This window comes from Episyrphus balteatus, chromosome 1, assembly GCF_945859705.1.
Source record: "Episyrphus balteatus chromosome 1, idEpiBalt1.1, whole genome shotgun sequence".
Classification (NCBI taxonomy): domain Eukaryota; kingdom Metazoa; phylum Arthropoda; class Insecta; order Diptera; family Syrphidae; genus Episyrphus; species Episyrphus balteatus.
In genome coordinates this window covers 45,499,437-45,524,465 of record NC_079134.1, presented here as the reverse complement: position 1 = coordinate 45,524,465, position 25,029 = coordinate 45,499,437, and the positions used below count along the sequence as shown (strand labels likewise).

The 25,029-nt window shown below is 34.8% G+C and overlaps 3 protein-coding genes across 4 annotated transcripts; 1 reads left to right on the top strand and 2 right to left on the bottom strand.

Moving 5' to 3' along the window:
* Positions 1-1,663: 1,663 nt before the first annotated feature.
* On the bottom strand, positions 1,664-19,277 carry LOC129917772 (phenoloxidase-activating factor 2-like). Of its 2 annotated transcripts, none has more exons than XM_055997894.1 (3): positions 19,190-19,277; positions 2,871-3,103; positions 1,664-2,811 (listed from the first exon to the last, which is right to left on the bottom strand). In XM_055997894.1, exons 2-3 carry the CDS (start codon positions 3,093-3,095, stop codon positions 1,981-1,983), a joined length of 1,056 nt encoding a protein of 351 aa, XP_055853869.1. In that variant the 5' UTR covers positions 3,096-3,103; positions 19,190-19,277; the 3' UTR covers positions 1,664-1,980. The 2 variants fall into 2 exon arrangements, with proteins under 2 accessions (XP_055853869.1, XP_055853858.1); XM_055997883.1 differs by lacking the exon at positions 19,190-19,277 and adding an exon at positions 3,597-3,695.
* LOC129919253 (uncharacterized) lies at positions 8,016-13,702 on the top strand. The gene is made up of 2 exons (XM_056000136.1): positions 8,016-13,420; positions 13,543-13,702. The coding sequence occupies exons 1-2, from the start codon at positions 8,016-8,018 to the stop codon at positions 13,700-13,702; spliced, it is 5,565 nt and encodes a 1,854-aa protein (XP_055856111.1).
* Positions 19,278-22,385: 3,108 nt separating the features above from the next.
* Positions 22,386-24,742, bottom strand: LOC129906727 (phenoloxidase-activating factor 2-like). The gene is made up of 3 exons (XM_055982621.1): positions 24,656-24,742; positions 23,368-24,019; positions 22,386-23,309 (listed from the first exon to the last, which is right to left on the bottom strand). The coding sequence occupies exons 1-3, from the start codon at positions 24,673-24,675 to the stop codon at positions 22,470-22,472; spliced, it is 1,512 nt and encodes a 503-aa protein (XP_055838596.1). The 5' UTR covers positions 24,676-24,742; the 3' UTR covers positions 22,386-22,469.
* Positions 24,743-25,029: the final 287 nt, after the last annotated feature.

Sequence of the window (25,029 nt, the reverse complement as noted above, 5' to 3'; positions counted from 1 at the left end):
GTAAAAAAAGAATATACAAATTGTACTTTTTGAGCCAATGTAGTTAAGGTTTTATATACACAGTTCTTTTGTCGAAAAAATACACAAATTTATTCTATATTTTATAGACTTCATATAAAAGAGAAAGAAGCGCTGAGAAAAGCTTCCTTCAACAAAAGTGGAGTGAATGGAGTTAAAAAACTGAAGGCTCTAACTCCATTCGAAGAAAGAGTCCTAGCGCTTTTAGATTCTGCTGCAATCATCCCCATTCAGGAACAGGATTGGGTTCTGAGGCAAATCTACGTTCCTCAAGAAGCACCTATAATTCCACCATCTCGGAAACGAAAAAAAGCGCAAAAGACATCTTTTGAACAAAAAATTCTTAAAATTGAAGAGGAAAAGTTGGTGTTCATCAAAAAAACTTTTTAAATTCAAGAAAAAAAAAACTTTGCTAGTAACAAATTTGGTGCAGAACAATGCATGCATTTATAACATTTCCTTCCGTGACAGGATCGAAATCGGCTTTTCAAAATGCCTTGCCTATGCAGCGTTCCACCATGCACCTTGTTGTCTTATGAGCAACATTGTATCTTTCCATTGTTCTTGTAGACGCCGTTCTGCATGGTGTCATTAACCACGGCTGCTGTGGAAATCCACTGTCCCCAAGCAGCCAAAAATTTCTTTTACCCTCGGCATATTTGGTCTTTAAAAAATCTTGTACAACTGAGCGTCGCTAAACGTAAGCATCATGCGATGTTTCTGAAAATCTAGCATTCGCATATCGAATTCGGTATTTTGAGTCACAAATTAAAACAACATTAATAGAGTGCCCTCCTTTACGACAATAATAGGCATATTCAATGTCGTGCCTTGGAGCTGTTATTTTAATGTGCGTGCCATCTATAAGACCCACAATTCCAGGAAAAGATGAAATATTGTAAAATTCTGCTTTTATCACAATTTCTTCTTGCTCTGTTGAAAATGTGACATATTCATGTGCAATTGCATTTAGTATTTCCGCCACTTCATGAACTTCATGAATACATCGCTGCACTGATGTTAGCCATGAAATCCTGCCCAACTGCTCTTTGATAATTTCCGGTGGCAAAATACTTTACTGCACACAGAAATAAGTGTATTGCAGATTGGCGTTCGTTGATGCTGAAATAATGTTTGATTTTGTTGAGAAATTCCACGCAGAGATGTTTTGGTAAGCGATACAAATCCAGGAACTGCTGCTCTGTTGTTTCTTCGAAAGGATCCCGGGTAACTCTTATATTTCTTCTTATAATGACTAATTTTTTCCTGTAAAAAGCACAAAAAACGTTCAATTAAATCAAATTTAACAAACCGCCAAATATATCTTCTTATAATGTCATTATTTATGCAAAACTCATCTTTTTATTTAATAAATCCTCAGTTTCTGTTTGTTTGAATCATTATTTGAAATTAATTTCATCTGTTTTTCATGTGTCAAAACTCAATGCATACAAAATTATAAATATAAATTAAATGCAGCATATTATACATATATGAACCTCAAAAAGTTCATTAGTGAAAATAGGACTTATAATTTTAAGCTACGCAAATTTATCAAATTACGCTATTCAAGAAAATTAAAGTTAGTTTTGCCACAAGAACCAAAATACACTTTTCTGAAGATGAAGGGTTGCTAACTCGAATCTGAAGTCAGTAATATTAAATTGTTTATTTGTTTTTTGAAATATTACAGTTATAAAATGCAACAAAAAAACATTTTGGCTATTTTTGAGGTTATGCTTTAAAGTGTGGTAACTTATTTCAACACAATTTCTTAGATTTATAATTTATTTATTTATATTTATTATAACCATTTAATGATATTTATTTTCTGAAGCTATTGAAGGATTAATAAAAAAAAAGTCTTTTTACTAGAATTTAGCTACCAAACGAAGTTGCTCTAGTTTTAGTTGTTTGTTTTTAGCACTGATTTTCCACTTTTTTGTATAATTAAATCCACATTTATGGCGTAAAAGAATTTGCATTGATTTCTTTGTCAGCCAATTGTTTATCAATCCAAGAACGGAGATGTGGAACGCTTGCATAAACACCAGGCACATTTGTATCACCACATCCAATACCCCAAGAAACAATTCCAACTTGGTAGTAACGATCGGGATTGTTGGCCATTGGACAAACTAATGGTGAACCACCGTCTCCTGTGCAAGTATCTTTTCCAATTTCTCCACCAGCACACATAAAACTGGAATGCAATTCAAAGAATGGTCCTAAACGAGTTTGTCTTAAGTCGTTTTGACATTTAGCATTTGGAACTACTGGCAAATCAATCTTCATAATTTTTGGGTATTTTTTGGATCCGAATCTTTTCATATCCCAGCCAGAAGCAATACAACGTGACATGTCGAAATTTGTGTTGACTGGTGGCAAACAAACTTCTTTGATGTGAGGAGCCTCATCGAATTCTGACTCGAGGAAAAGTAGAGCGATATCATTTTTTAAATTGTCAGCATTAAAGTTTTCATGTTTAATAATTTCTACGACTTGTCTTTCTCGATATGGATATGGATATGGTTCGGCATTTGAATAAGTTTCCCAATCACCAGCTCTAACCTCCAAATGCAGAACTTGTGTAGCATTTACACAATGAGCTGCAGTTAAAACGACATTTCGAGCTATCAAAGAACCTCCACATTTTAATTGGCGTTGAACTTTGCCGTTAATAATCATGTTCTGCAATATTGCCACCATCCATGGAAATTCACCAAATTCAGCTTCATTATTGGAGACTTTTTTTCCATTTCCATTTTTATTTCTATAGCCACATGTGCTTACCTTGAAAAAATAATATAAAGATTAAAATAAGGTTCAAAGTTTTATCAAAGTTTTCTTGCCTCATTATTATACCCATTGTTACCATATTCTAAATTAAAGTTCCGTGCACGGGGAAATGTTTCTGGTTTTGTTGTAACTATTGAGCCATAATCCTTGGGATTTGGTTCATAATTATAACTCGAAGCTGGGAAACCGTTGCCAATCCTATATCTGATATTATCATAACTCTGAACCATACATAACCCAATTAGGAAAATTGGGATGAGAATTAATTTTGCATTCATTATCAAATCTAAAATTGGAGATACAAATTATTAGCTGTTGGCTTGCTTATACGAGTATGTATTGAAAATAAATAATTTGAGATGGATAGTGTAAAATAACAAACAAAACATGTAATAAACAAGGCCTTCTGGAATTTTAATAACTTCGCCTGGGTACAATTTTCTTGTACTTGAGTCTGATGTAGTGCCAACACTTCGTTGATCAAAACATACTTAATCTATGAAAGTATTAACAAAATATTTATTTTCAAAATATCATCTTATTTTATTACATTCCCGAAACCCGAGCAGATAATGAAAGTTCTTCCTTATCACAATTTTGATATCAGTACGAATATTAAAAAAAAAAATATAACTTTTCAAACTACTGAAGAGAACAATTTAACAGATGTCCTTTGCATAAAATCTCTGGATATATTTTTATTTGCCACTATTCCTAATTACTTAAACATAAAATTTTCGATTTAAATGATTCAATTATAACAAAAAATTCAATAATACCTTTAATGAGAATTTGTATTAAATGTGTACTGAGCAGTAAGACGGTCGTATTTAAACTGCCTTATCTATAAGCTTTCGAAGATGGCTTTTGTAGAATTTCTGTTTCAACAAAGGTTTATTTTTGTCAAAATTCGGTCATAAGGTCAGATTATATGTGGATTTTTTTTCCATTATCTGTATAAGTTAAATTTGAGGAGGAAATAAATTGTGTACTACGTTTAAAATTAATAAATTTAAGCCAGAATGAAATAATTTATTGAATGAAACAAGCTAAACAACAACTTTCTTAAGTAATAAGTTTCATACAACGATATTCGATACAATTTCGATGTATGTTCTTTTTTTAACCAAAACAATAGGACTAACATAATATGAACTGCTAAAACTAATAACACCGTCAGCTATCCAGTCCTGGATCTGCCTTTTAATATCTTATCTTTCATTCGCAGGTAATCTTCTAGGCTCTTGTAAACTTGTTTCTCATTTTAACCTTTAATTTCGTATGAGTTCATTCACTCTGTTTTTTTGACGCCCTGACGTGATAGGGCGAAATTGACTTCGAATCTGGATTCAGTGATCCAAAAACTATATGATTAACATATTCGCACATCCAGATCAGAGAAATTTTTTTTTTTGTTTTCTTGACATTTTATGAGGTTATCTCAAAAACCTGACGTGATGGAGCAAAACAAACTTCGGATTCGGTTTCAGCGACCCAAAAACTATATGAAAAATTTAGTCGCAACCCCAGGTCAGAACTTTTATATTTTTTTGTGTGGCTGCCCTACTAACAATTTTGCTTCTATAATGCTTTAAAGAAGCAACAATTGCATCTGTAAAGCTTTATAGAACCAAAATTGTTTGTCGGGTGTGTAATCATTCTGTGAGGCACGTACTATTACACGATGCCTCTTGAGTCAAGGACTCAAATTTGACATTTATCTTTTGAATTAAAATTTGTTGTTGTTGTATTGCACCAAGAAGCAAAAAGAAATGTGAGGGAATGTTGAAAAAAGAAAAAGTGGAAAAAGAAACGTCAAAAAAGAGTCTCGGACTCACGAGTCACGACCCACTACTCTCCGGTCGGATAATTTTTTCTTTCATCTTTTTTCTCTTTTGCACTCATTATGTTTAAAAAGAGTCGCTCCTCTTGAGGCTTCGTCTAATTGCTGACAAATTCTTTTGTTCTTTCAAAAGAGAAAAGGACGAAAATAGATTTCATTGGCATCAAAAGTGTTTACAAAAGATTGGACCTTAGTAATAGACTCGATTTTAATAGAATTCGTTTTTAACAAACAAAAAAAATTCATGGTAATAAAACAAACATCTTACTTCTAAACTTAGATAACTAAAACAATGAAAGTTAACCACAGTTTACATGCGATCTTAAAACAACGCACCAATGTGAACCCACCTTAATGTTTTTTGATTTTCGCTGAATGCTACATTCATTCAGTCATGAATGACATTTCATTCCAGTCCATTGGAAGTTTTCCAACAGATATTTCCAGTTGTTTTTGTTTTGCTTTGTTGTTTTTTTTTTTTTTTTTACTAAAATATCGAATTTTATTTTAATCAATTTACCTATTTCGGTTAGTAAAAACTTTAAAAATTATGCATTCTCCACATCTAGGGAACATTTGCTATCGGTCGGTATATAATTTATGCCCCTTCGGTTTTTGTGGGCCGCGTAGTTTGTACCACAAAATTCGCGTTCGCCGTTTTATTATATGATTTTTGATTGAATTAAGTGTTTTGTCGAAGCGTGGGTAAAATTTTTACTTTTTTTTCTAAATATTAGGTAGTGATTTAACCAACGCGCCATATTTTTTTCTATTATAATTCGATTTTTACTTGCGATATAGGTACTATTTCACAGACAAATTTTCAAATAAGCAATATTTAAATATGTAAACGTAAATTATTTTTTTAAGCCGAAGCTTGCACAACATCTGAGATAGTTAAAGCTGCAGCTTCGAAGTTATATAAATCTGGAAAACGCAGTGTGGCATAGACCTTAAATGAAATCGCTTCAGACACAATACTAGACCCAAAAAAAAAAGACAAAAAGAAAATAAAATTCCAATTAAGCAATCAGGCGATGAGGCTCTAGCTTTTTTAATGGATAACAAACTAACAAAAAACCAATACATTAATATTCGTGTTGATGCAAAAAAATGAAATGCGGATATAATCCCCCATACGAAAAAGTTGTAGAAGCTAAAAAACGCTGCTATCCGGAAAATTGTAGAATATCAGAAGTCGGTGGGTTTATTCCCTTGCAAGATCTCCTAAATCATACGGCTCATAGAATATGTCAAATACCCGGACTAGACTTTGATCAACTTGGCCAAAAAGATTTTGAAGTGATCTACAAATGGGGATGTGATGGTTCCAGTGATCAATCACGATACCGACAAAAGTACGAAACCATTGCAAATGCAGATGTAGAGACCGAAACTAGGTTGGTTTTTGTTATCTTAAAGTAAAACCGTTTCATATTGCTTACATAATATCAAATTTATATCGTCTTTTATAAGCTTGTTTGTGGTTTCTATGGTTCCCCTTAAATTATTTTGTGAACAAAATGGTCGTCAAAATATCGTGTGGAGAAACGAAATCTTTTTGTCAACTCGTTTGTGTCGGCCAGTGCAGTTCGAATTTGCCAAAGAAACAATTGACAAAACAAAAAAAAACTGTGAACGAACTTAATAACCAAATACAAAACCTGGAAAAGACTGTGTTCACCACTAGTGATGGTAAACAAATAACCATTTAGCATAATATGATTTTATCGATGATAGACGGAAAGGTATACTCATACAATTTTAAAATTAACAAAATCGTTCAAAAGTTGTTATACTACAATAAATAGGTCAAAATTGTCACATTTTTCAAAGCAAACCGTCAAATATGAACAATTTGAAACTGGTTTACTCGTTGACGTTGTATTACAAGGTTAAAATTTTCGTCTTCTTTTATATTTTTAACGTTATAATCAAAATTCAAAAGTATCTCCTTTTTAAAAGTTATTACATTTTTTAACTTTTAAAATGACTTACGAACAAAAAGATAAATTTGTTTATCATTTACATAGGTTTTTTTTTATTTTTTTTTTGACGGGAGGAAATCTTCAAAAGACACTTGGCAGTATTCGACACCAAGTAGTGTGGGACTCTTAACCACTAAAACCACCTCTTTATCAGGACCAATCTTGAGAGATCGACATCAGATTTTTCTTTCTTAACTTTGTAAAATCACTTCCCATGTTTTTTTAGACCATGAGCTCATGAGGCTTGGTTCTTCTTAATCTCCGAACATGGTTTCTGGTATTCAAGACGGACACAATTTCAGAATTGGTATGACATTGCAGTCTCTGATTATGAGATACAGCGTATTTTTTAACAACTTCTGTAACCGTTTCTATTTGTAAGTCACGATGTAGATCGCTATTTCTTATGTACCAAGGTGCATTAACTATTCCACGAAGGACTTTGTTTTGGAATTTTTGGATGATTTCGGTATTTGTTTTCTTTGTACAGCCCCATAATTGGATACCATAGGTCCAAACAGGCTTTAGTACTTGATTTTACAGCATTATTTTGTTTTGGGTTGATAAATCAGAGTTGTTACTGTTGCTGCTAGCAACAAAATAATTTGGTTATTTCTTGCCAAACATCCAAAACATCACCCTATAACATTTTGTTTCGTTTTAGCACAACAATTATTCATAATTCAATGTCAATGTCAACATCGAATGTAGGCCAAGGCCATGCATTGAACTTCGCACAATATCATCACCATCATCGGTCGCTCCCGAATAGCGGTGGTTGCGACCGAAAAATAGCAACATCTTCATCACCGATAACTACATAATAGGTATAACAAGACATCGAACACCTGCACCATCGCCCTTGACCCATAGCAACGATCTCGCTCCCAAATAGCGGTGGTTGCGACCGACGATGACTGAAGCAAGTTCAAGCAAAAGAACACAACAACAACAGGTGTTATGTATACATTGCAAAATAGAATAAAAGCCGAAGCTTTTTGTAATTAGGACACAGTCCATTATATCAATCACTCAAGAGTGCATCATAACTAATCATCTTTGTTAAACTTAAATTAAAATAAAGAATTATTATATTAGCAAATTTGTCGCATTTCATTTTTGGTTCGTAAACTATTCGCTCTCGTATTCGGCTAAAAAGCTAGCTGCTTCATAAAGGTCCTTCGAGCCGGATATTAATCAGTATTTTTTGAATCAATTTGCACAATTTGCAAAAAATTTAATCGTGAACATTTTTGAAATTTGAACAATCGTGAATTTGAACAATCGTGAATTAAACAATCGTGAATTAAACAATCGTGAATTAAACAATCGTTAACTGAACAATTGTAAAATAAACAGTTGCTAACATGCCAGACGATATCGTAAATAAATCGGATGAGTCGCATCAAATTGAATTAAAAGCTCTGCGATCTCAACGAGCTGTCATTCTTGGGCAGCAAACAAAAGCCAAAAACTATTTGTCCGCTAATTTGAGTTCTCTTAATCGCTTTCAGGTTGAAACCAAATTGCAGATGCTTGAAACCCAGAACATCAACTTCGAGAAAGTGCAATCCCAAATTGAACGTCTTGATGAAGAAGAACTTGCAAGCGGTAAAAGAGATGCATTCGAAGAAACGTATTACGTTTTGCGGTCAGATATGCTCCAACATCTGGACACTTTTTCGGCACCGAATAGCACCATCGCACCCAACAACAACACCATTTCACATAAACCTCGCTTGAATTTACAAAAGTTAGCACTCCCATCATTCTCTGGATCGTATACAAAATGGATGGATTTCTCAGATATGTTCAACTCGCTCATCCACAATAACAAAGAGCTCACAAACATCGAGAGGTTCCAGTATCTCCGATCATGCATTCATGGAGACGCTGCCAGAGTAATTGAGTCTTTAGAATGCACGAGCCAAAACTATGAAATTGCCCTCGAACTGCTCAAATCTCGATACGACAATAAACGGTTTTTATTTCAGGCACACATCCAAGAAATATTCCAGTTGCACTCCATAGCTAAACCAACTGTGGAAACTATTCGTGGCATGATAGACACCATCAATGTCAACCTCCGAGCGCTCAATTCAATAGGCACAACAGAGCAAATTGCTGATGGATTCTTGCTGCATTTGATACTGTCAAAGTTTGACAACGAGTCCCAAGCCAAATGGGAAGACGAAATATCAGCCAGACAAGACCAGAAAGCGCTTAGCAAACTTACTCAAAACCTGGATTCAACAACCTTGAGCAACAGTGACGGCTTTGAATTCCCAACCTGGAATGATCTTTGCACATTCATGGAGAGGCGTTGTAAAACTCTTAACATCATCGAAGCTAAATCTCACCGCAGTTCGACATCAGCCATTACATCGCAATCGCATCAAAGACCACAACAATTGCAGTTGCATCATTTCACCAAAACAAGAACCCAAGAAGCATTATTCAAGAATTCATCTTTGCTTACAACCAACTCGCCTACAACCTCGACCTGTGTTTTTTGTGACCAACCATCGCACAATGCATTCAGCTGTGAAAAGTTTATGAATATGTCACCAATTAATCGCTTCAAGCTCGCCAAGGAATTGAAATTGTGCCTTAATTGCCTACGAGCACGTCATACAATACAGAATTGCAACTCTACAAACAAATGCCAACAATGTGGTAGCAGTCATCACACCTTGCTGCATCGTGAGCGCATTATACCTGACATTTCTCAGCCTCCTGCGCCATCAACCGCAGTTGTCCAGCAAATTGCACAAAATCAAACTAATCAACACCCTTTGTCTTCATCTACTTCTTTACAGGCAAGCCATACTGACAACGTCAATCGAGATGCGGGCTACGTATTACTTGCTACTGCACTTGTTAATCTTTCCAATAAAGGAGGTACATCTGTAGTTGGTCGAACACTACTCGATTCATGCTCCCAAATGAATTTCATCACTGAGCATATTGCACAGCACCTCAAGTTGAATCGCAGTCGCACTTACCTAGACGTCAATGGAATTGGACAAGTTAGCACCATTGCTTACCAAAGGGCACAGCTATGCGTTTCATCACTCAATAATTCATTTAAGGTATATCTAGATGTAATTATACTTCCAGAAATCACGTCACCTCAACCAAGTCGTCATCTAAACATCAAAAACTGGAAAATTCCCACCAATGCTCACTTATCAGATCCTCGATTCAATCAACCTGGTGCTGTTGACTGTCTTATCGGCGCAGGGATTTACTTTGATCTACTACAAGTGGGTCAAATAAAATTAGGAGAACATCTACCAAGTCTACAGAAGACATCACTGGGATGGGTTGTAGGTGGTACAATCAAGAATAATCCAGAACACACAAACTCGTTAGACATCGCACCAGTTGGACCAAAATCACCTAGCATCAACTATGCCTGTTTCACCACTACTACTACACCACTGGAAGACGAACTCCTACAAAGGCTTTGGATTATCGAAGACAATTATGCATCAACAAAGGAACTCTCAATAGAAGAAGAGGAATGTGAGACATTCTTCAAATCCACAACAACACGGTGCCCATTGACCAACAAATTCATCGTACGATTGCCATTTCGTGAGGATCGCACATCGCTCGGAAGTTCATATGAAATAGCAAAAAGGCGGTTAGTATCCATTGAGCATAAAATATATCGTTCTCCATCTTTACAGAAAGATTATTGTCACTTCATTGATGAGTACGCAAGATTAGGTCACATGTGCAAATTGGATGCAGCAGAGGCTATTCACAAGAACGTTAACTACATTCCTCATCATAGTGTCCTGAAGCCTGATAGCTCAACAACCAAATTGCGCGTCGTTTTCGACGCATCGTGTAAAACATCATCAGGCAAATCGTTGAATGACATTCTGAAGGTCGGTCCAACTCTTCAAGATGACATCTTCACCATCCTCGTTCGCTTTCGCACCCATCGTTTCGTATTAATGGCAGATATAACCCAAATGTATCGACAAATTCTGGTGAGTCCTAAAGATACTAACTCGCAATGTATTTTGTGGCGTAACTCCAAAACGAAGGCAATCGAAACCTATAAGCTAAAAACAGTTACCTATGGTACCAGTTGTGCCCCATACTTAGCAGTGAGATGTCTTCGATTACTAGCAGAAGAAAATTCACAACAGTTTCCCATCGGTTCTGCCATTACACTGCGTGATTTCTACGTGGATAACTTGATGTCAGGTGCTAATGATCGCAGTGAGGTAATCAAAATCAAAGAGGAGACGACTAACTTGCTCCTGAGTGCAGGCTTTCACCTTCGAAAATGGGCATCTAATGATCCCACCATTATAGCAGACATTCCAGAAGAAGATAAGGAATCTTTCATTGTTCTAGGAGACAGTGAAATCATCAAAGCTCTTGGAATGGGATGGGATCCAAAGGAAGACACCTTTCGTTTCAACTACATCGAGTCTCCAAGTCGCAAATCAAATAAACGCACTATTCTTTCGCAAATTTCGCAATTCTATGATCCACTTGGCCTCATGAATCCCTTCATCGTAAAGGCAAAGATCTTCATGCAAACACTTTGGAAACTCAAACTACATTGGGATGAGAGTCTTCCAGAAGATCTTCACACTCAATGGTTGGAATATAGGAATCACCTTAATGACATCATCCAAATAAAAATCCCTCGGTATGTATCACTTTGCAATTCTAACACACAAATCCATGGTTTTTCAGATGCTAGTACCAAGGCCTATGGAGCATGCGTTTACATCAGAACAATTAGCAAAGATGGAGCGATCTCATCGAACTTGGTTTGTGCAAAATCAAGAGTAGCACCGATTAAAGAGAGAACAATTCCCAAACTTGAACTTTGTGCAGCGCTGCTACTTGTCGAACTTCTGGACAGAGTCACAAGCATTCTTGGGAAAGAGGAAATGCAAACCTTTTGCTGGACGGATTCAACGATCGTCCTGGCTTGGCTAGCATCTGAACCATGTCGATGGACCACCTTCGTGAGCAATCGAGTCGCAAAAATCCAAACATTCCCACATTTCATTTGGAATCACATTCCAACTTTGGATAATCCTGCGGATCTGGTTTCTCGAGGAGTATTTCCACATGAGCTTATTGGTAACAAGTTTTGGTTTCAAGGTCCTAACTTTCTGTTGTTATCTGAATTAGATTGGCCCAAACTTCACAACAAAACCAACGAAGAAGAGATTCCTGAAGAACGAAAACAAGTTATAGTCCTTTTTGCACAGCGCACTTTTGACATTATCTTAAACTGCAAATATTATACAAATTTACCCAAATTAATTCGCATATTTTGTTACGTTCGCAGGCACATTAACAACCGTGTCTTTAAAAAAACCAGGCCAAAAATCAATGGACCTATAACAGCACAAGAATTTGATGAAACTCTGATGTGTCTGCTCTGTACAGTACAACATAATACCTTTGCCGAGGAAATCTACAACCTTAAAAGGGGACAGCGTCTTCAATCAAATCTACAACAACTTTCACCCTTCATCAAAGATGGACTCGTCCGAGTCGGAGGGAGAATTGAAAACTCTCCACTACCATATGATGCAAAGCACCCGATTTTGCTGCCAAAATCCCATCCATTCATCTACTCTCTCATTCGTCATTATCATTTTACAAACAAACATGCTGCGCCTCAAACACTACATAACATCTTGAGGCAACGATTCTGGATTCTGAACGTCAAAGGCACCATACGGAAGATTGTTTACCGATGCAACATGTGCTATCGCAACAAACCTGTTCTGGCAACACAAATCATGGGAAACCTCCCAAGTGAAAGAGTGACACCCTCTCGTCCTTTTAGCATAACAGGTCTAGACTACTGTGGACCACTATATGTTTCACAACGTATTCGAGGACGAGGACCCTACAAAACCTATCTGGCAATCTTCGTGTGTTTCACCACTAAGGCCGTCCATCTGGAATTGGTATCGGATCTTTCATCATCATCGTTTATTATGGCACTCAAACGATTCATTGCGCGCAGGGGTAAGTGCACAAAAATTTACTCTGACAATGCTACTAATTTCACAGGAGCTAATCGAGAACTTAGAGAATTGCATACACTGTTCATGTCCGAGCAGCACAACGAAATCGTTCGTCAAGAGTGTCTTCAAGATGGAATCGAATGGAGTTTTATTCCACCACGCTCCCCCAATTTTGGAGGCCTCTGGGAGGCTGCTGTGAAGGTAGCAAAACATCATCTTCGACGTATTATTGGCCACTCTGTATTATCGTTTGAAGAGATGACAACAGTTTGCTGTCAAATCGAGGCAGTAATGAACAGCAGGCCTCTCACTCCGATGTCCAGTAATCCCAACGACTTGACAGCTCTCACACCAGGACATTTTCTTGTCGGAACACCACTTATTAGTATAGCAGAACCTCGCATTGAACCTTGCAACATTAGCAACCTCAAACGATACCAATACATTCAATGGATTCAACAAAATTTCTGGCGACAATGGTCACATGATTACCTTCAGCAACTTCAACTTCGTAAAAAATGGAATTCTTCCCAACCCAACATCCACATTAACGAACTAGTTCTTTTGAAGGAAGATAACACACCACCTCTTAAATGGCCAATGGGGCGAATCATTGGAGTCTATACAGGAGCCGATGGAAACATACGCGTAGCTGAAGTCAAAACTGCCACAGGTGTCTACAAACGCGCTATATCAAAATTGTGTCCAATACCACTCGAACAAGATCCTGAAGACACAATCGAAGAAATGTAAAGTGTTGAAAGTAAGAGCTTTCAAGGCGGGCAGTATGTTGCTGCTAGCAACAAAATAATTTGGTTATTTCTTGCCAAACATCCAAAACATCACCCTATAACATTTTGTTTCGTTTTAGCACAACAATTATTCATAATTCAATGTCAATGTCAACATCGAATGTAGGCCAAGGCCATGCATTGAACTTCGCACAATATCATCACCATCATCGGTCGCTCCCGAATAGCGGTGGTTGCGACCGAAAAATAGCAACATCTTCATCACCGATAACTACATAATAGGTATAACAAGACATCGAACACCTGCACCATCGCCCTTGACCCATAGCAACGATCTCGCTCCCAAATAGCGGTGGTTGCGACCGACGATGACTGAAGCAAGTTCAAGCAAAAGAACACAACAACAACAGGTGTTATGTATACATTGCAAAATAGAATAAAAGCCGAAGCTTTTTGTAATTAGGACACAGTCCATTATATCAATCACTCAAGAGTGCATCATAACTAATCATCTTTGTTAAACTTAAATTAAAATAAAGAATTATTATATTAGCAAATTTGTCGCATTTCATTTTTGGTTCGTAAACTATTCGCTCTCGTATTCGGCTAAAAAGCTAGCTGCTTCAGTTACCAAGTAACCAGTACATTTTTCTATATTTCAAGTTTAGTTCTTCTCTTTTCTTTTTGATGTGCTCTTTCCACTTTAGCTTTGCATCCAAAGTCATTCCAAGGTATTTGGCCGTATTGGAGTAAGGTACAGCTTGATTATTAATGAATATTGGAATATTGCTTATCTTTTTATTTGTAAAGTTTATATGTGAAGATTTTGTTTCATTGAGTTTGATACCCCATTTTTCGGTCCAATCTCTGACTGTGTCGACGTCATTTTGCAGCTTTACTGCTCCCCTAGAGACACATTTGTCGGGTACCAAAATTGCGGTATCATCTGCAAAAGTAGCCATTATGGTGTGATTACCAACTGGGATATCCCTTGTGTATAGTAAATACAGGGTAGGACCTAGGACACTTCCTTGTGGTACACCGGCTTCTATTTTCTTCAATTCCGAATATTCTTGATCGTACCTTACTCTAAACAATCGGTCTGAGATGTACGATTTTAATATTTCATAGTACTGTCTGGGAAGATCCCTTTGCAGTTTGTACTCAAGTCCCTCATGCCAAACCTTGTCAAAGGCTTGAGCAACATCTAAGAAAATAGCTGAACATACTTGTTTTTCTTCTAATGCTTTTTCTATTACATCCGTTATTCTATGAACTTGGTCTATCGTAAAATGTTTATTTCTAAAGCCAAACTGATGATTTGGAATTAACCTTCTTTCTTCTAAAATTTTGCTAAGTCTCTTCAGAAGCAGTTTTTCAAAAACTTTTGCCATAATTGGTATAAGCGATATTGGTCTGTAAGACGTCACTTCTGTAGGTGACTTACCTTGCTTGGGTATGACAATAACTTCAGCAATTTTCCAATGGTGTGGGACATACCGTTGCGTAAGGCATGCATTTATTATATATTGGAGTTTTATGAAGGCTTTCAAAGGCATTTCTTTCATAACCTGGGCAGTAATTAGATCGTAACCTGGTGATTTTTTATTTGATAGTTGATGTAAAGGTAAACACATACTTTTTATTTCTTTTAATCTTACAATTGGTATTTCACTTTCATCTATCTTATCAACAAACTGTAAGCTATTTTCAGCCGCGTTTGTTGGGTATGGCTTAAAAATATTCGCAAGATGCTCCGCGAAAAGGTTAGCTTTTTCTTTTGGGTTACCGATCCATTTCCCATCTTGAGATTTCAAGGGAGAGTTTAGTAACTGCGGTCTTTTCAGGCGCTTGGCTGCTTTCCATAGTGAAAAATCGGTTGAAGCATCAGTCGTTAAATTCTTTAGGAATGTACTGAGTGAATCATTTTTGAATTTATAAATTTGTTGATTGTTGCTTATACGGTTAAAAGTTGTTTTATCGTCTGGAAATCTAGTATTTTGCCATTTTCTTCGAGCTCTTCTTTTCTCTATTATCAACTCTCTTATCTCTTAAGGATATTTTATTTCATTTTGTCTTCTATTAGAAAATGTTGGAGTACTTTCTTCAGCGGCCTGTTGCACATCAGCTATAAATTGTTCCACTTCATGGTCAATTTGCTCGATTGTATCCATGGGAGATCTTAAATTTATAAAACTTAAAAGCCTTTCTCTAAAATCACTCCAGTTTGTTTTCTTATTTACAAGCTTTGGATTACTTTTTTCTATTACTTCCGATTCACTTAGTGTTAGAATCACTGGAGTATGATCTGATGACAAGTCATAATTACCTTCGACACTAATGTGATTTCGTTTGATTCCTTTAGCTACGAAAAAGTCAATAAGGTCTGGTATTTTGTTAGTATCGGAAGGCCAGTAAGTAGGCGACCTGGAGGTATACAATTCGCAATTGTATTTACGGCCTGCTTTTGGAAAAGTCTTTTGCCATTGAACCCCAATGGGTGTGTTTCGCATTGAAGTCTCCACCAACAAGAAAGTTATGCCCAAGAAGATTTAATAGATCTGTATAGTCATCTTCTGTCGGGGAGCGCCTTGGTGGGCAGTATATAGCTGCTATCTTAAACTCTTTCTTTTTCATACCAATACTAATAGTTGTTACTTGCATATTTTCATTAGTAAGCTTGGTTTCTTCATAATGTTTTAAGCTTTCTTTTATAAGAATCGCCGATCCACCTCTTGCCTTGTCAGCCGGATGTGGAGCGTGGTAACATGAATAGTTTTCTATTACATTATCTAGACTTTGCCCATTGGAGAAATGAGTTTCGGACACCAGGCAAATATCTATATGTTCTAGATCTAAAAAGATTTTTAATTCGGATAAGTGTTGTAAAAGACCGTTTGCATTCCATGTAGCGATTTTAAGTGTTCTGTCCATCATTGTTTTTTAAGAGCGACTTTTTCGCTTAACTGTTTGATATTCAAATCCTGTTCATCAATTCTTTGAAGAATGAGGTGTAGCATTTCTTTTATGGAAGTCTCTTCATTCTTCCGCACATTTTTTAGAATCTGAGAATAGGTTTTATTTTCATCGCTTTTACTTTGAACAGCTTTTTTAGGCGGTTCATTCTTAGTATTGTTTTCAGCAGTTAAATCGGTATTTACTGTGTTTCTGGGTTTGTCTCTAGCAGATGTATTTTTGCTCTGAACTCTTGGAATTTTTTGGCAACTGGGCAGCCTCTATAGCTTGCCGGGTGATTACCCTGGCAGTTCACACATTTTGCTTTCTGATCTTTGCTCATCGGACAATTTTTATTTGCATGTTTTCCTTCGCACTTTACACAAGCAAACTCGCGGTTGCAGTATTTTTGGGTATGACCTAAAGCTTGGCAACGTTTGCACTGCGGAACAACTTTAGATTTTCGAAGTGGTTCAATTTTAACAGCTATGCCCAAGATTGATCTTATTTTATAAATCTCCTCGACACTTTGTTTACTGTCAAAAGTTAGCATGAATAAAGGTAGTAACCTCTTACTTGTCGTCGATTCTCCAGAGGAGTTTTTAATTGTCTCATTCTTAAATAGATTGACTGCATCAAGGGCTTGGTAGCCTTTTTGTACAAGATCTTCCACTACTTCCTCAGGAGAGCACGAGGAATGAAGACCTCTGGCTACTACTTTTATTGGCCTTGTAGCTTTGTTCTCATATGAGTGCCATTGAATTTGGTGTTTGCTCAATTCTTCAGTGACAGATCTATACTCGTCGGCTTCTTCGACTGTGACTTTCCAGTTGTCTTTGTTGTACGATGTGTATTTGCAAGCTTTTTTAGTACATTTTTCTATTATTTTCTTAAGAACTCCAAAAATTGGAAATCCTGAGATCATAATTGGTGGTGGTGTAATTTTTTTGCTGCCTTTAGCGTGAGAATTTGATTTAACAACAGCTACCACATTATTCGGTTCTTTAGTTTCTGTAAACAATTCTTTATTATTTTCGTTTTTAGAGTTTTTCTGATTTCTTAAACAAATCTCAGGACTCCCGTTTGGTTTACGTTTCTTTGTGATACGCTTATTTTTCTTTTTCTCAGTTTCAAACAAGAGCTCTTCTTCATCAGTTTGATATTCATGCTCAATATATTTTGGACTTAACTGAAGCGTGGACTCTGAATCTTTCTTGTCAAGTAAGAAAACTTTCTCTTCGAGTTTTTTCACTTGCAGCTGAAGACTTTGTCTTCGATGGAACTCTGTTGATCTGTAATGTCGATCTCTTCATTTTTCTTGATCCCTTTTTCTCTGATGTGTTTAACATCGATTGTATTGTTTGGAGTTGTCGGTGATGTAACCCCTGAAGTAAATTTGTTTGGGGGAGTTCTTTGCATCTTTGAACTCCGTCTCTCAATATTTATAAGCAATAATTGGTCCTCCCCAGAATCCATAGGACCGACCTCTAAAGAGAGTGGATTTACCAGTTTAACTGGATTGCCACCTGGGGTATTTAATCTAGTCGTTTTGTTCATTGCCATAATTTTTTTAACTTTGCTTTCGTACCATAAATAGGTCAGTTACTTCTATCCATAGTTTATATTCAGCCGCCCCACAGGGTACAGACGCTGACCAGTGTGCCGCACAATATGTGTCAGACGCTCTTGGATTTAATTGTGAGCTGGTGCATTCAGAGCGATATTTCTGTTCTTTTGCTCCTAGTTCCTGAAAAGATAACTCAGGTGACTCAGCTCGTGGATCGAATGGATCCACATAAGTGCAGGAACAACAAATAATGGGAACACAGCTCGGAGATTTTTTTAAAAATTATCAACTCAGTTCGGACATAACTGGAATAAATGTTAACCTTATCCAAAGATTTGGGAACATTTTAAAAGTTATATCTAGCGGTGAAGAAATAAATGTTGAGGTATTTGATAGCTATGCTCGAGAGACCGCAAAATTGTTTGTTACGCTATATCCATGGTTTTATCTTCCATCTAGCGTACATCAAATTTTATAGCATGGTGCTCATGTCATTCGAAACATAAGTTTGCCATTGGGTAAATAAATAAGTTAATTTCATATAACCCATTAAAACTTATTTGGCTATTATATCTTTATTCACGGTCTAAGGTCAACTGTCAGAAGAAGCTGCAGAAGCATGTAATAAAGAATATAGGCTAATGAGAAAAGACCACACCAGAAAAAATACCAACACCAATTTACTAAACATGCTTCTGGTATCTTCAGACCCCTATGTGTCATCACTCATCAATTCGGGAAACCACAATAAAAAAAGAAAAAACTTACAATGATGAAGTTTCTAGATTACTTATTTTATAAAATGAAGAAAATAACGAAAATTCAAATCTTAATACTGGAAGTGATTCCGAATAAATTATGAAAAAATAATCTAAAGATAAAAAAAATATGTCTTGTATGGTGTCAACACTTCGTCGGTCAAAACGCACTTTGCATATACAGACACATCAACCAAATACTCATTTTCAAAATATCATCTAATTTAAGTACATTCCCGAGCAGATAATGAAAGTTCCTCCTTATCACTGTTTTGTTTTGATATCAGGGACGGCTATTGTAAAAAAAAAAATTTAACAAACGATGTATCGAGTTCTTTAAACTTTTCAAACTTCTGAAGAGACATTTTAAAAGATACCCAATGTATTAAGTCCTTGGATATATATTTCGTTTGCCACTATTCTTAATTACTTAAGCTTTCAATTTAAATGATTCAATTGTAAAACAAATTGAATTTCAAATAATACCTTAAATGAGAATTTGTATTAAATGTGTACTGATCAGTAAGACGGTCGTATTTAAACTGCCTTATCTATAAGTTTTCAAAGATGGCTTTCGTCTTGTTATGCAGAATTGCTATTTCAACAAAGGTTTTTTTGTTTTTGTCAAAAATGTGGTCATAAGATTAGGAGTGTGTTTTTTTTCATTATCTGTAGGTATAAGTTAAATTTCAGAAATTTGAGTAAAATAAATTTTACTTTTTCCGTGGCCTATATGTAGAATTTAGGTCTTTCTTCAATTTACTTAATTCGTACTAGTCGACGTTTCGGGTATGCTTATACCCTTTTTCAGGACTCTATTAAAAAAAAGTCATGTGTGCCTGTGCAATTCACACGTTAAAAAAAAATTTCTTGCAAAAAAATAAGAAAAAATCTACCTATTTATTATTCTATCTCTTTTAAATACATGTTTTTTATATGACAACCTATATTAATTTTATATCATTTGAAATCTTATTGTTTCACCTCAAAATATTTATATCGTCCATGTTTATACAACATCCACAAAAAAGCTTATTTTTTCAAACCAAATCACTTTTCATCAAAAAAGCAAAACAATCAATCTTTTTTCTCTTTTAAAACCATTAAATATATTTTTTTAAATGACAACCTAAAAGTAAATTTTATATCATCTGAAGGTTATTTCACCTTTAATATGACGTATGAATCAATGACGTATGAAAAAAAAGAATTTTTTAAAGCCAACTATGTCGAAATTTCAAGCTGAGATTACGGTACTTCCTACACTGGTCATCGTCAACAGATCTCCACAGGTGTTTTGAGGTATTTTTCAAGTTTTTCAATTTAAGATTGTGTAACTTGTAGAGCTCGTACAGTAATTGTGATATATCAAATGAAAGATTGTGTTATCAGCATGCGTATTAAAGTTAAATCAAATTTGTATGTGCACTAGATCAAAAGATATAACGTGTGTAGAATTATTATTGTACATTTATAGTTTATTTAATTACTTATCTACAATACAAATTTCATTCATCTATCTATTAAAACAAAAAAGTTATAACAAGTTGAATGTTCGTGTCGCGTTCATCTTGTTTCTTGTTAATCCAGTCAAATAAGGGTTTAACCTCGGAATGAATATTAGTAGAATTTTTTTTTGCTCAGTATCTTCCTTTTGCCATTCTATAACATATCTCAAAAGTCTAGAAAAATCTCATGTCCGCTTGTCGCGATTTCAAGGTCAAATCGCGAAATGGAGATTTTCAAAATTAGCAAAAATAGGCTATGGTATTATATACATATATGATACATGATTTCAAGGTATTTTTTAATGCTAATTCCAAAAAATTTTTTCATTTTAATCTTTGTTTGGATATTCTTTAACTACCCTCAAAAATCTAAAAATATCTCATGTCCGCAAGTCCTAATTTTCTTGGTTTGAAAATAAGGTGCAGATTTTAAAAAATTAATAAGAAAAATTTAAATTTTTATATGTATACCAACATAAGCGACATGATTTAAAGGTATTTTTTAACACTTATTCCAACAAATCTCACAAACAAGTCAACCTGACCATCCCTGAAGTAATGCACCTTATTCATGTTGATCTGACACAAATATCTGAAGTGAAGTTTTTCAATCTTTTAAAATCTGCACCTTATTTTCAAACCAAGAAAATTAGGACTTGGGGACATGAGATTTTTTTAGATTTTTGAGGGTAGTTAAAGAATATCCAAACAAAGATTAAAATGAAAAAAATAGCCTATTAGCACTTATTCCTTAGATGAACAAGAATCTTCTTTAGTGCATATCCTAAAATTTGCCGCTCCATCAAAAAATACCATTATTTCGTAGGTATATATATTTTTTGTAATGGATTGTTTTGATTTTTAATAATGATGGATTCTTAAATCTTCTTGCAAAATTTGGTTCATCTACCATACCTTTTAAGGGTTTTTCGGCAGTAAGTTTGCAACTGTTATAATAATATGAGTTGACAGATGAAAAACAGGTATAACTTTTTCCAGAGACGTCAGATTGTCTTGATTTTAGATTTTTTGGAATTAGCATTAAAAAAATACCTTGAAATCATGTATCATATGTGTATATAATACCATAGCCTATTTTTGCTAATTTTGAAAATCTCCATTTCGCGATTTGACCTTGAAATCGCGACAAGCGGACATGAGATTTTTCTAGACTTTAACATAATAGAATGGCAAAAGGAAGATATTGAGCAAAAAAAATTTCTACTAACATTCATTCCGAGATTTACCCCTTTTTTCTCCTTATTTTACTGTATTATGTTTAATAATTTCTATTTGATAAGAAATTCAAATTTTTTATAAAAACAAAAACAAATCCTATCTAAAACTCTAGTCAAAAAGATAAAATTTAATCTAAGATACCTCTTTGGACAAACTTACTATAAATATAAACAGCAAATAAATATTAAATGTCTACGTTATTGAAATCTGGTCTATGTCCTTCATCTAAATTCTAAACAATGTAAATCTTACGCTGTTTTTTAAGACTGTCCCCTATTTATATCTGATCTATGATCAGCTTTTCGATTCTTTAGTTTCTGCATAGATCATAGAAGTGCCTACATCTGAACTTCTCAATCTTTAGGATGCTATCAATTAAACTCAAGATATAAGACGTTTATGCGATTATGTTTCAGACTTTTGTGTTTAATTTATTGTTTGTTTATTTGAATTGAAAACCCCGATATGGTTAGTTAAATATGCTTATATCTTGAGTTCTACTAACCTCATCGCCAAGGTTGAAGTGTCCAGATAAAGTGCAATGATAGAGCATCAGCTTTTATATTTATAATTTGAAATAGTGGAAAACTTACGTTGTTTAACCACCCCGAAAACCGTATAAAGTACAAAATTAGAGTTGCCAGTCCTTTGAATCTCCTTACAAAATTTGCTCGACCTAATAGCAGAACACTTGATTTTATGGTTAAATCTTGACTTTTGATTAAACTTTGGCCTTAGCGTTTTGAATAGAATGAGTTGAAAACTTCCCAGCTCAAGAACATTATTTGACATATCAGGTGGTTGAATTTTGACGTTTCTCAAGAAAGAGAGAGAATTGCATTTGAAATTATTTTTGCTGATTACTGAAGTCCCTACATTAATAAACTGATATTTTAAAAAGTGTAAAAGTGTAAGAGTAAAGAGATAAAATACAATTAAAATAAATTTTTATTTATTTATTTTAAAATAAAACTGTATTTATTTCTTATTAATTGTGTCATTTATGCCATAATATAATTTCAATCGATTTTTTTATAAGCCAATTGTTTATCAATCCAAGAACGTAGTTTTGGAATACTTGCATAAACTCCAGGCACATTTTCTTCACCACATCCAATACCCCAAGAAACAATTCCAGCTTGGTAGTAACGATCGGAATTGTTGGCCATTGGACAAGCCAATGGTGAACCACTGTCTCCTTGGCAAGTATCTTTTCCAGTTTCTCCACCAGCACACATAAAACTGGAATGCAATTTAAAGGATTGTCCTAAACGAGTTTTTCTTAAGTGTTTTTGACATTTAGCTTTTCGAACTACTGGCAAATCAATCTTCTTCATAATATTTGTTCCGAAATTTGTCTTGCCCCAGCCAGAGGCAATACAACGTGACATGCCAAAATTTGTGTAGGCTGGTGGCAAACAAATTGTATTGATGTGAGGAGCCTCATCGAATGATGTCTCGAGGAAAAGTAGAGCGATATCGTTTTGTAAACTGCGATTATTATATTTTTCATGCACAATTATTCCTGCGACTTGTCTTTCCTGATGTGGATATGGTTCGGAATCTGAATTAGGTTCCCATTCACCAGCTCTAACCGAATAATTCTTGGTTTGTTTCACATTGACACAGTGAGCTGCAGTTAAAACGACATTTGGAGCTATCAAAGAACCTCCACATTTAGAAATGCTGAAAACTTTGCCGCTAAAAATAATTTTATTAAAAATTGATACCATCCATGGAAATTCACCAAATTTAGCTTCATTATCAGCAAGTTCTTTGTTTTGTAATTCAACTCCATTTTTATATCTATAACCACATTTAACTTTTAATGGGAGTGGTTTCAATTTTAACAAATCTGACTTGAATATAAAAAAAAAACTGTAAGAAAGATTTAAAGTTTTATCAAAGTTTTCTTACCATATCATTAGAATCACAGCATGTTTCCAAGGGATTATTACATGAATGAATCGAATCACGTATGGGAAAGTTGAAGCGAAGGTTAAAACCTATATATCCATTGTTGCAAAGATCCTGACGAACACATGCCATACCAGGATGTGTACCACATGGTTGATATGAGCTCTCAGTTTGTTCAACGGTTACGGATTTTTGTGGTGCAACTGTCGTAGCAGGATTCTCTGTAGTTGTAAAAATCGTTTTTGTAACTGTTTCAGTTTCATCTATGCCAAAAACATATCTTATGACGTCTTCGCCAATCTGAGCAGGATTCATTGTAGTTGTAAAATTCGATTCTGTAACTGTTTCAGTTTCATGTGTGTCAAAAACATATTTTATGGGGTCTTCGGTAATCTGAGCATGATTCTCTGAAGTTGCAAAACCCGATCCTGTAACTGTTTCAGTTTCATGTATGCCAAAAACATCTTGTATGAGGTCTTCGATAAGCTGAATAGGATTCTTTGTAGTTGCAAAACCCGATTCTATAACTGTTTCATATTCAATCATATCAAAAATCTCTCTTATGAGGTCTTCGTTAAGCTGAGCCACACATGATCCAATTAAAAAAATTGGGATGATAATTATTTTTGCATTCATCACAAACTTGTCAAATCTGAAATTGAATAAATAAGTTTTTAGCTGTTGAATTGAAATATATTAGAAAACTTGATACTAATATGCGCTTATCGATGCCGTTGTTGACTTTTCTAATCTCTATGATTTATGAGATGTTCATGTTCATTCAAGATTCGTGGTCATAATAGTACTTAAATAAATGGCATATGATCACGACTGTCACATATGTACAAACTTAAGTTGACAAAATTTACTTTTATTAAGCTTTTTAGATTTATGGTTTAAGATAAGTTGGGTTTTAGTTTTTGATTATGATTTATTAAATTATTTTATTATCCAAAAAAACCATTCAACTTAAGAACTTTAAGACGATACAATTTTCTTGACCTTGACCTCGGGGGAATAATTATTCTTGAGCACTTCTTAAGTTGAATTATTTTAAAATTAATTCCAAGTAAATATTTATGTGGGAACTGTTGTTTCTTTAGTGTGTACAATTAAACAGAAATATAATAACTGCCTTATCTATTAGCTTTTTAAGATGCCTTTCATCTCGACTCAATTGATAGATTAGATTAATTCTTTATTTTTTCGATTCAAAATTGTTACAATAACAAACTTAAGAATACGGACATGGCAATCTGCCGTCTACCGGATCTGATGAGAACTTGACCTTGAAATAGCTATCCTCATTTGGAATTTGATGGTTAAGATTCCTGTAGAATAACCTGGATGTTGACGACGCGACGACAGTGGGACGAATGTATGGAAAAATCGGCATTTCTAATATCTTGTGTTTTAGTGACTGAAACTACGCAAAGTTGCATTAAGACGTCTATTTGCACCTTAATCTATTAATTAAACATGAAATGGAAACGTTTTAGCCAGGAAATTCATTTTTATTTAATTAAAAGAGTTGAGCAGCGAACTTTTTTTAGGATTTTCTTTTTATTATTATAATTTTTTCTTTTCTTTTAAATAATTTTAATTTATTTAAAATAGAACTAATAATAGTAAAGATAATAAAACACTATAATTTGAATATTC